Source organism: Desarmillaria tabescens (assembly GCF_030435595.1).
Source record: "Desarmillaria tabescens strain CCBAS 213 chromosome Unknown EV420scaffold_21, whole genome shotgun sequence".
Classification (NCBI taxonomy): domain Eukaryota; kingdom Fungi; phylum Basidiomycota; class Agaricomycetes; order Agaricales; family Physalacriaceae; genus Desarmillaria; species Desarmillaria tabescens.
In genome coordinates, this window is record NW_026848320.1 from 1 (window position 1) to 12,507 (window position 12,507).

Sequence of the window (12,507 nt, forward strand, 5' to 3'; positions counted from 1 at the left end):
GCTGTCCAGATAAGGATCAAGCGCGATCTTGGCGCCCATTTTGTCAGCACGGAAGTACGGATGATTGGTAAGGTACCCAATTTGGCAGTCCCGGAAGCGCCACAATGCGATATGACTCGAATCTTGGGGAACGTGACTCAGTATCGCAGAGTTGGGATGGATTTGGTGACATTGGGGCTGGTAAAGTACAGCATTTCGGTCGGAAATGTAATTTTTGGACGCTGGATAAGCGCTTGAATAGATGGAAAGCGCACCGGAATAGCATCGGAAGGGACCGAGTGTATGTGTCAGCGGAGTTTGAAATTGAAGCTGTGGACGGATTGCCTTTATAATCCGGGTCGAGTCACATTTTCCGACGTTGCCCACTTTTCCCCCAACTCTCACCTCGACGCTTTAGCAGATTTTACTCTGCTCGGGGCGTCTGACTTGCTCAGTAGGAGTCACTCGTGAGTCAATTTCCGCTCAGATCTGTTCTGTTGCTTTGGCCTACGCTGGGGCAATTAGCGCAGCAATATCACATTATTTGTTCGCCATTTTCTGCATTTTATTTTTCAATAATGGCTGCAAGCGCAAACACTGTTGGCCACGTTACCGTTTGGCGATATTCGCCGCCAACGTCGTTGCTATTATCGCCGGCCAACACTTCTGCCAACGATGAGGTCATGAGCTCAACGCTGACGATGTTGAACAGCCCTTCTAGGTCGCCCTCTGTGTCGCCTAGGCCACCATCTTCATCGTCTCCCCAACCAGCCGCAATTTCGGACACAGACACAACGCTTACATCACCAAGAGCCAAGATGTTCGCTTTGTGAATAACTCGGCCACTCCGTGTCCATCCTCGTCATCGGCAACTCGCAATGTCTCAACAGCGACCCCTCTTGAAAGTCCTCTTTCAAGCTTCTCCTCCCCTCACCATGCCTCGATAAATTTCCCTTTGTCTACCCCTTCCCGGGTATCGTTTGATCAAGATCTCGCCTCTCAACATGGCATACCAACGGTTCTTCCACAGCCACCGAATACAGCACCTCGTCGTAACACTCAGTCAAAACCAGCGCCTTCACCGCTCTCTCAATTCGAGATCCTACAGCGCAATTATCTAGCTATGTTAAACCAACAACCATCATCATCTAATTCGACCGCCGACTCTGCCTCACACATGCAGCCACTAACGGTCACCCCTGCCGACCTGCTGGCAACAGCAGGCGACGACTTTAGCGAAGAGCTAGGTGATTGGGAATGGCTGTTTTTCGATGACGACTGGCTCACTGACTTATTATCATCCCCAGGCTCCTCGCCCATCTTCAAGGATCTCGATGAATTCCCGTCGGTGAGCTTCCTCACGGGAGCGGGCACATCGCCGCTCCTCGACACTCCTTACAGCGACACCTTGGACTCGTTTGAAGCATCGCCGTATGACACTCCTCTTGACGCCTTCCTTACAACTCCCATTTTCCAGGACGGCGATGCTCCCCTAATATCGGATGCGGATGAGCCAATGTTCCGCTCGTACGAAGAACTTTTAGCGATGCCTGCACCGCCGCCTCCTCCGGCGAAGGCTCCGCAGCTCCCGGATTTGGAAAAGCTCTATACCATGTCGCCTACCTCGCCGGCTGTCGACTTCATTAATCCCGCTTCCGTATATCCCTCTCCCCTTCTCCCCGCTGAGCAGTCCGTCCCGCCACCGCCATCTTCTACCCCTGCCGCCGCTACCACTCGGCCGACGAAGCCTACTCCTCGCAAGTCGTCTGCAACGGGCACTCGTAAAAACATCTCCCCCGAGACCATGGTTCCCCTTGACGCTCCTACGCAACCGCGGCGCTATATCATCCCCTCTGCGACGTCAAGGAAAGAAGTTCCTGCGACGTTTGCTAGGAAGCGTTCGCGGTCGGCGGCCCTTGGGGATGAGGAGGACGAGCTTGAACCTCCACCCCCAGATGCTACGGACCGTCAGTTGATCGAGTACAAGCGTCGGCAAAACACCCTGGCAGCGCGGAAGAGCAGGAAGCGGAAGCTCGAGCACCAGCAGCAACTCGAGGACAAGGTCGAGACACTGACGCTCGAGGTGGAGCAATGGAGAACAAAGGCGGAGATCTATCAGAGCATCCTGCAGAGCCACAACATTCCATTTCAGTCATGAGCCAGCCCAGCCATACCCCGTTCCCATATTTTTTTCTCCAGGACTCCCAACATCGACTCTCCACATTATCGAGTCGTATGAAGTCTTCGATGCTCGTTGTATTATGTTTTTCGTCATCATTCCCAAATCCCCCACCCACTTGATAAGAGCATCGTCGTACCCCCTTCCCCCCAGTGTAGTAGTGATCTTAGTAGTAGTTGTGATTTACCTGCCTCGTATTTTCATTTTTTTACGTTCCTTATCTTGAATAAAAGTTGCTCCAGTCGTCGTACTGTTATCCCTCTATATGCATATAATGATATAAATGTGATATGTGAAGTTGAAGAAATGATTAGCGTATACCAGCGTTTTGAATCATGAAATAATCAATCCTCCGAGGTGGAGAACGGTGCGTATCGTTCCATGCATGAAAACTAATCCTTCGGGAGCTGTGCAACCTCGCAAGAACACAGTGGTCCCATTCGAGACACGTTTCTTAAGAGGTACTTTCATGATGCAGAAACAAATCTTCCTTGAGCGCCCCGGCGACCCGTGCACAAGAACTTGTTCTTCCTGGCTTCAATCCTCGACCGAGCCCGAGCCCGTTCGATATCCGATAATACATAGTTCCATGGTCAGTAGGGTCATAGAACGGGTGAGGTGAATGGAAGAATGGAGGTCGGCGGTGAATTTTAATTAGTGCCTGCCCTAAATTACCTGTAATCGCCGGATTTACATTTTTCCCCCGCTTTCCTTTCTAATACCAATCGCGCCTATCTATAACTCTGTTTTTCGTCAGCCAAGGACTTCCACTACCCGGAAACAACACGTTCACTATCGTCGATTACACCTGAGGAACCGTCGTCGTCGTTATACCGATATAAATTTTGGACCTATCAGTTCTTACTACTGCAGATTCCGATTGGATCTCTGGCCCTTTTGAATTCGTCATTCAGGGTGCAGTACAGTGGAGCAGATGCCACACGAAACGCAGACGCACCGCTAAATTGGGTCTACTCGAACAATGGAGCATCAACCTTGAGCCCCATTGGTTTAGAAGCGAACGAACGGTATCTCCGTCTTGGACTACACGAGAATGGAGAGCTATTATTGCGCTTGGTAAATTTAGAATACCTCTATTCTTTGGATTAGCTTGAACTGACAGACGCAAATAGGACAATTTTAACTGGGCCGTGTAGCTAAAGATACCACCCCTGTCATGCCGACGGTGCAAGAACGAACTTCCGGAGATCGACTTGAATTCGAAATGAAGGACCCACAAATGATCGACTCCACTCTGGGTGCCTCAGCGGGTAAGTACTCAAACGTTCAGAGTCTTGTTTCATGCATTTTCTGTTGTATCTAACATGTATTCGTACAGCATTATCGATGTTACAAAAAAGTAAGATCCATGGGCGATGAATATTCCAAAACATGATAGATAATTTGTAGCACCCGACGAGCGGGGAACCGACAGAACCAGCATCAAGCAAGAATCCACGGCAACACATGCGTCCCCGTGCGGGTATCCGTCGCGTTTCGAAAGGGAACATATAGGCGCCACCTAGCGTTTTCAGCTTTTTATCCTGCGCGATCTCGCCCACCAATCATCTAACGTACGAAATGAGTGCCTCACCCCAATCCTCGACCCCCGGATCGGCTTCCCCGTCAAGGTTCAGCAGCCCTGCGCTGTCTGACGCGTCTTCCCCTGACTCGTCGCGACCGCCATCCCCACTGCTTCGCCCATTATCCAAGCGCCTCCCAGCAGCAAGCTCGAAACACGGTCTGGCGACGAAGCCACCTCTCGGTTTGAATGCCCTGAGCGGTGCCAGCTTGGGCTTCACGGCTATAAGCTCCAAGAAGGACAATGACGTTCCGCCTCGTACCGCATCCCCAGAACCTCTGGTCCAACCAGAGGAAGAGGCAGTAGCAGACGCCGAAGGACCCGCAGTGACTGATACTGGTAAACCCAAACCTAAGCGGAGGACATCCTCAGTCGCTATGGCCCCGTTTATCACCAAGTTCGAGCCATACGAGCCAGAGGAATACGTCGTGTGCAAGAAAAGCGGGACGAGATCCCCCGCTAGACTCGAGAAGGTGGCTATTGTCGGTTCGGGCAGCTGGGGAACAGCTCTAGCGCGTGTAGCGGCTCTGAACGCGGCTATACAAGAAGGATTTGATCCTGAAGTCAGGATGTGGGTGAGAGAACAGGAGGTGAGCTTGCCCTTTTGTGTCTTGGCGATACATAGTGATGGTTTCCGATAAGATCCATAACGGTAAAAGACTCATCGATATCATAAACGAGGGCTCGCGTCAGAACGAAAAGTACCTCCCCGATGTCGACCTTCCCGAGAACCTCGTCGCGGTGTCTTCCCTTAAAGAGACCGTCAGAGACGCGTCGCTCATCCTATTCGTCGTTCCACACCAATTCTTAGCTGCTGCTCTCAAGGAGCTCAAAGCCCCGGGCGTAGTCAACCCCAAGGCTCGTGCGATCTCCGCGATCAAGGGCGTGGACGTCGTCATCGAGAAGGACGCGACAGGCAAGACTACCAAAGCCGACATCTACACCTTCCCCTCTGTAATCGAGAAAGAACTCGGGATCCCGTGTACCGCTCTTGGAGGCGCCAACATCGCGCTTGACGTAGGACGAGGGGAGTTCTGCGAGACGACGATTGGCGTGCCTTCTGCAAAGGACGCGGCGCTGTGGCATGCGGTATTCGACGGGCCTGCGTTTAGAGTACACCCGATTGAGGACGTTGCTGGGGTGAGTTTGAGCGGGGCGCTGAAGAATATCGTGGCTCTCGCAGCTGGGTTCGTTGACGGGATGGGACTCGGTGGGAATACCAAGGCAGCGATTTTGAGAGTGGGACTGTTGGGGATGGCCATGTTCACGCAGGATTTCTTCCCTGGAAGTTCGTCGTTCACGTTTTCGCATCATTCTGCTGGTGAGTATTGTCATTATCTCTCGAAGTGTGCGAGCTGACTTCGCTGGTGTGTAGGTATGGCTGACCTGATTACGACGTCTTTTGGTGGTCGTAACCGAAAGTGTGCCGAGGCGTTTATCAAGAGCAAGCCGGAGTATGCTCCCGCTGGGACTGTCACCAATGGGAAGGGAAAGACTTTCCTAGAGCTTGAGGAAGAACTTTTGAATGGCCAGAAACTCCAAGGAACGCTAACCGCGCAGGAGGTCTTTGATTTCCTAGAAGCTCGAGGACGGTTGGAGGCGTACCCGCTCTTTGAGAAGGTTTATAGGATTTCATTTGAAGGCATGGACCCGAAGAGACTCTTCGAGGATTTGTGAATGATGCTGGTGTGTGTCTGGTTGTATCTAATTAGGAATATTCTCTGATATGGCGCGTTTGCAGTTACCCATGTCGTACGGCTGTTTCGTATGAATTGAAATTTTGATCGTTGAAACGAACCCACTGAATGTATCGCTATTCGCATTTTCGTATGTATATCAGTTAGAGTATAGAATAGATACTCCGCTTGTTCATATGTAAATTTACCTAGGAATACTCTGTTATCTTAGTCTAGCCGGTATTTTAGCTCTTGGTTTCGAGAGGATGAGCAGTGTTACGACGAATGTTGTCCTCCCCATCGTGGGCATGGCTGCCAAGTAGGAATATGCGTTCTCTACAAGTCAGAAACGTCGCGATCAGCAGGGTTGCACGTTCTGAACATCTGAAGACAAATAGAGTCAGATACCGAAAAGACAGTGCATTCTTGCGGTGTAGCCTCAAAGCGAGTATTCGGAAGCAGTCAACAAGTGGTGATTTACCACTTGTTTACTACTACAGACTCTACCTTATTATGTACTCAATTCGAGATGCTCTCGGCTCTTGAAAGCGGCATTGTATCTGAAAAGTCATAGTCACAGAGAATCACTTGACAGTCAGTGACTTGGGAGGATGAAATCGCCGTGAAGACCTCGAAAGTACTTTTAGATTGGCAGGGAAGGACTGAGGCGTGGGAAATGTGCTCGGCAAAATCCGCCCCTGCATCGCTCCAACTCTTATCGAAGACTGTCATCGATCCATGTACCTCAAATTACCAGAGGCCAGCCCAGGAACAATGCGACCTAGAAATAATTGACGCGCAGCCGGCGTCTCTCTTTCGGGCATTTCTCACTGCTATCTGTTATCCTGTTCGTTTCAGATTCTAAAGGGACGTGCAATTCCATGTGGGCGAGCACGGCCAATGGACGAGATATGGGACCAGCGCCATGATACTGACGTTGATAATCAAATTATGGAACCATGCGGTAAGGTGGATGGGACCGGAATATTGTGGGCATGGTGGGAGCCCATTTTCATTTTGCAGTCTACTGGAAATTTTCTCATGTGTCATCTAAAAAATACCTCAATCTGGAGGAACCAGGGTGTCCCCACAACATGCAGTTGACTCAAAGTACGTGTATCCTGAGCGTCCTTTCTTCCTTACTGACTCGACACGTAGATATTTATCACACGGAAAGGACTTCCGGTTTTGTCTCCGCACGCGTCTATTTTTCGTGAAGTGGAGCCTATGGCAAATCTGGGCATCGCTGTCTTATTGCACCGACCGCAGGACATCAAATCCCTATCAGTTCGGTTCATAAAAGTTGAGACGCTCGCGAAAATTGTGTGAGACGCGGAAATGTCAATTTGCGCGCGCTACTTCTGGTATCTGGGTAGGCATTTATATTATATGAGCGCTTGAATTCTGCTCTTAAGGGCCTTCAGTTTGCCCACAGAGAGCCATCTAAACCTTTCGATAACATGGTATGGCCTGATCTCTTTCAGCGCTCTTAGTGGTTGGCTTTATAACTGATTACTTTTATTCTTTCTCCAGAACCCCTCCATCCCTACTGACTTCGGAGCGATGATTACACCATGCAGCTGTGGCTTAGAAGAGTGAGTTTTTTTCACTAGTAGGCCAAGTCATTCAAAATTGAGCATCGTTTTAGGTGCACTCTGTGTAATGGCCCACAATTGAAACCTCGGTCATCCAAGATTGAGCATCTCTTTAGATGCAGTTGTGATGGCTCAAAAATTAAATCTGGATAGAGGCAAGGAATACCGAATTCGCTATTGAGGATGTAGGCGTCATATTGCTCTTTCTGCAGTAGCACGACGACTAAACTCTGTACAGGATCGAAATATTTGTGACTTGAAAATGATGCTGTATGAATGCGATTGTATGATTGTACGGGAAACCTAGACTGTCTATGCTCCTTTGTGACGACGACTGTATACCGACTGAGCGGGCTGTCGAGCTAACATGGTGTGAATAGAGGTTTGCACTGAGGACGCTTAAACTGTTCCGCGTCAAACACTATCTCCCCTGACGTCAGAGGCGCACATCCTGATTTCGTTCTTAATCATCCCTAATAAGATAATCTCTCATGGACTTATTCACGAGCCTCAAAACGATCTCTCACGTTCATTTTTGTATTGGCCTTCCGGCACCTCCGATGATTGCACGACATTTATAATCACTATTATTCACCAATGGTACATCGTTGGGTCGAGCGTTAAAACGACTGAATGGATTCACGTAAGCTAGAGCGTCTCTTCTACGCCGCTCACTTTCGTTCCTCCAATCCCAGGATTGGAGCCTTATCGTCAATTCCGACGTTACCGGTGCTTTCTCTATGCTGGCCTCCTTCCATTCAATCTCTTGCTATTTCTTATGAACGTTATCGTTCACGAGTGCTGGGTTCTGGTAAACGGGTGCTCTTTTACGTTACTTGGGCGCTTCACACATTGTATAAAAAGCATCTCGTCTCTCCCCAGGAACCATGCTAGCTGTTGAACATGGATGTGAGCATCATTGGCCTACCGCATCTAATCCTAATTTTTGACCAGGTCGCTCTTAGAATACGTCTAACACTGCGCTCGTTAGTTACGCTGCCGAGTATGTTGTTCTTCACTTGCATTATCAGACCCATCAAGACTAACCCTGCTCGCAGGAACAGCTCAGATACTAGCCAGCCCGCTTCGAGCGGTCGGCCCACTCTTCCAACCTCTCAGCCCAGCGAACCCAGAGAAGTTAAAGAGCTATCTTGCGAACTATGTTTGTCTTGCTCCTCTGCAAAATCAATCCGACTGACACTTGTAAAGGACTCGAAGACTCGATTCCCGCTTGATGAGCGATGTTGTATGATGCACATGAAAGACGTTCTACTCCGACCTGACGATATGCCCTTCCTTTTTACGACAATCATATGATCATCGATGACGCTGTAATATGTTCTCAATTTAGCCTTTGTCGATTATCCCTTCGGGGATAACAAATTCTTCCTTATGTGTTCGTTCGCTTGCAATTCATAACGCAAGAAGATACTTCCACGGTACGTTCCATCGGAAGAAGCCAACTGGTTAAACGCTCATCGATCGCATCACCCACAACGGTACAACCTGTGTTTTCACCTTCATTGTTGGTTCAATGCGTCTCGATTTAGTAGAGGTTTACAGAAGTTGCATGATATCGATGGCACAGCGGGAACCAAGCAGGAGCCCGGTAAAGCAAAATGAGGTCTTTTCTCCACTTCGGAAGGTTGATTATATGTATATTGTCACCGGTATTAGCCTCTTTCCGACCATGCTGTAAATGTCTAGAATCCTCCAATCCCAGGGTATTTTTTGGTCAGGTGTCCCCACTTGCTAGCGATTTTAGCGCCTCGCGAATATCGTCCTCCACGAACGAGACTGTTAACAATGCTGTATGACTTATATGTATGTTCAACTGAAGATAATATGACTCCTATAGTTTCTATCTCATCTTCGACATAAGGCACGCGGGACGAAATTGTGCAAGCTGCATGCGCAAGCTCGAGTGAAGAGGAAAGCTGTAGATTATTTCAATTGAGTTGCTCAACAGCAGTACTGATCTGAGGATTTCGTATTTATACCGAGGAACTTTCCTGATATTTTAGACGCCATCTTTGATAAACCTGCATCCTTTCCATCATGCCCAGCGCCGGTCTTCCCAAGAGAAAGCGTCCCCGACCTCCAATAGACGGATTAGCAAACGCCATATCCGCACTAAAGATCGCGAAATCTGTCCCAGTTTACTACGTCCAGAGCATGTGCGAAGGACTCATAGCTATTCTTGAAATAGTCGAGGTCAGCCATCGCCCGTGCGCGCTTATCCCTTCCTAAAAATTAAATACTTAACAGCAAGTCCGCCAAAACGAATCCGACATAGTGCGTTTCGCTAATGCTGCCAGCGAAACCGCAAGGCTCTTGCAAGAAGAGATACACAGCCACACTGGTCTCCCCAGCTCGACTTTTCAGGATGCTTGTGAGAGATTTAACATGTGCGTACTGCGGCGCTACGACGTACCCTCAATCGGGGAGCTCAGTTGAATTCTATGTACTAGGCGAATTTGCGAAACGGTCCATCATCTTGATGATCTGAAGGCTTCTAACGACAGACATACCTTCCTCAAGTATCTGCGAGTGGGTAGGACCAGCGACGCCATTAGCCAGTGGGAAAAGGCTTTGACGGAATTACGGGACAACCTGATCGTAAGTGGACCTCGGGCCGAGAAACCGTTCTTGCCCTTGACCCCCACTACTGAGCAAGAGAACAAGAGGATAAACTTTTCTTGTCGCCTCTCGGGAAGCTTATGACTTCTCTACTATGCACAGTGGACGGGAATGCACCTTGAATTCCCAATCAATCGCGTCCTCTGACTCTTGAACTCTTCCAGTGAAGCAAGCTCATTTTTTATTACCACAGCTCATTTCCACGACGGGTACAAGGATGGATGTTGCGGATATCGTCTCAAAGCAAGAAATAACGCATTCAATAGTGACAGACATTCATCAAACTCTTTCTTCGCACACAAGCTCTATTTCCATGATACCTTACCAACTCAAAGGGATACATGACGCAATTGGATTTTCTGCGAAATATACGAATAGAAAACTTGGTGAACTGAAAATGGAGATCGAGAACCAGAACCGTGTATCTGACGGCCGTGTAAGTACAATTAGACAAGATGGTATCCCTCACTCATTATTCTATCGATACCCAGTTCCGCCATTTCATTGAGGGCGATATTGACATCCGACAGGAACTTGATCCTCACAAGCCAACTTTCGAGAAAAAAAACTATGACAGTGTGTTAAAGACAAGCATTGCTTATGTGGGCGACTCCACGAAAGATAGGACTATCAGAGTGTTTCGTCGTAAAATAGTGAGTCCTCGCTCGTCATTGCTACGTTTTCTCTTTGTCTTTGACAATCTTTCGCAGGAGTGGGATCATGAACTAGACTTGTTGAAACTTGTTCCAAGGTTCGTTGTCCGTAGGGCTCTGTCGTTTAACCTGCTCAGGCTAACCAGACGTCCCAACTTGGTTCAATTGTACGGTGTATGCGACTCTGAGAGCTTTTTGACTCTAATATTTCATCGAAGTAAGTATTTTCGCTATCTGTCGTCGTTCCAATATTGTTAGCTGAGACTTGGCTTTGAAGAGCTGGTTTTTCTGGAGAATTATATAGTTGAAAGGGACCCGCCAGTCATCGAAGAAATCAGGTTGCGGGTCAATGCAGTACGTTCCTAGTCGCACAGCATTCACACCAGATGTGAATGACAGTCTTCATAGATTCGCGATCATCAAGTATGGTCACTGTTCAATACATTTCTCCTTAGCCGACGCCACATTCTAATGTTGGCTTCAGGATGCTCACATATTCCTTGCATCTCATCACGGCTTGACAGTCCAAAGCTATCATGTATGTTTTAAGGTTTCCCTCGAGGCGTTGCTCATTATTATCAGCACGGATTCTATTACGCGGATGAGAATGGCGCGCTTTGCATGGATCGATTTCGACCCGCGTCCGGAGACTCCGCGTGGCTTACTCCCCTTGTGTACAATACAAGTACCCTCTTGTCTTCAGTTCTCGGTCCTGTGGGGATCCAAGATCCCACTCCCAACATCTTTGACTCTCCGATATCGAAGGCGCAACTGCTAGAGTATTATAATCTTATTTTATGGTTGCCCTCGGTCCAATTAGATCTGCGGAAGTCTCAAAGAGGATCTATTGGGATATATAGGCCGCTCGAATGGACCAAGCTGGCTTCATTGCAATTGCTAGATCCGAAATATCTATCACGGACTTGGGCCTTTTGTAAAGATGGCACCAGTTTCGACGAACAAAATATGATCACGGACCCCGATGGGTCTTTAAGGTACGAAAACTGTTTTTGACGCATCTCAGACGCTTGGCTCATTTCTGTCGCAGAATTGCCATCCATACCAACGAACCAAAAACCTTTACTGTGCTCTCTCAATTGACCGATGACTCTTTTCGTACAATATTTTACGCCTTCTTCTCCCAAGCAAGTCATATATCTGAAAAACATGGTTTACACGAGGTCGACACCCTTCTATGTGGGCCTTTTCTCTTCGCCCCATAATAATGTCTCAATAGTTGCCAGATGTCAGTGCCAGTATCCTGCGCCTCCGCTACTCACCCCATGAAGCCTCGTCGCCAGCATACACAAGGAAGAGAAATACGATTTACCTGTTCCTACCGCCCGCCGCAGCATTTGAGAAGTCCTTATCAAGGTCATATTACTTCGCTTTTGATTCCCAAGGCTTCGAGAGAGTGTCTGAATCAGAACTCGAAGTCTATGGCATGACGGTGGAACATTCTGTAGGAGAAAGCGTATTTCCTAATCTCTGTGCGCCGAAGGCGATGATGGCTCGTAGATATCGATTTTTGAGGGACATCCATTGTGAATGTGGCTTCAATCCGTATAGCACACAAGCTGCAGAGTACCTTGAACTGCCGATATTCCAGCTACATGGTTTAGTAGAGTTGGAAAATGTGAAGGCTACACGTAGTGATACCAAAGGTGCGTTATCGAGAATGATTATCTAGGTATCGCTGTTCTCTGACGCCTTCTGTTCCGGTCCTCCCCAGGTCGTGCAGCTTTGAATATTCTAGCCAGAATTATGATCATCCTTATTCTGTTCTCTGTTATGGCCTTCGTGTTGGAAGGTAGCCTAGGAATTACATTTAACAACTCAAATAGCATGGCCCATTCAAGTTCTATCCATCTAGTCGTCGACAGTGGCTTGAGTAGTACTATTGTCTAGTGAACCTGATATTTATTCGTTACATGACTGTAACTTTCTGTCAAAGACACTTTGTGAGCATATACTGACGGATGAGTGATCTCACTGCATTCTGCACTTCGTCCTTGGGCTCATTTTAATGATGTTCGTAAGCTGGCGGAGTCCTTGTTATCCCAATAGCTGTCCTTAGTTGCAATGAGACGTCTATGACTACTGACGGCGTCAAGAGATGCCTACCATAGAAATAAAAGCATTGAACATTGGTCGTGATGAGGAACCTGTTTTTCTTGCCAGGATAGACCAACTCATACGTATT

General features: G+C 48.2%; 2 protein-coding genes across 2 annotated transcripts; both read left to right on the top strand.

Moving 5' to 3' along the window:
- Positions 1-1,156: 1,156 nt before the first annotated feature.
- Positions 1,157-2,137, top strand: EV420DRAFT_1271511 (uncharacterized protein; the record flags this gene model as incomplete). Its single annotated transcript, XM_060467643.1, has 1 exon — positions 1,157-2,137. One exon carries the CDS (start codon positions 1,157-1,159, stop codon positions 2,135-2,137), a length of 981 nt encoding a protein of 326 aa, XP_060329718.1.
- A 1,980-nt stretch (positions 2,138-4,117) lies between these two features.
- On the top strand, positions 4,118-5,417 carry EV420DRAFT_1621035 (NAD-dependent glycerol-3-phosphate dehydrogenase N-terminus-domain-containing protein; the record flags this gene model as incomplete). Its single annotated transcript, XM_060475644.1, has 3 exons — positions 4,118-4,330; positions 4,383-5,061; positions 5,116-5,417. The coding sequence occupies 3 exons, from the start codon at positions 4,118-4,120 to the stop codon at positions 5,415-5,417; spliced, it is 1,194 nt and encodes a 397-aa protein (XP_060329719.1).
- Positions 5,418-12,507: the final 7,090 nt, after the last annotated feature.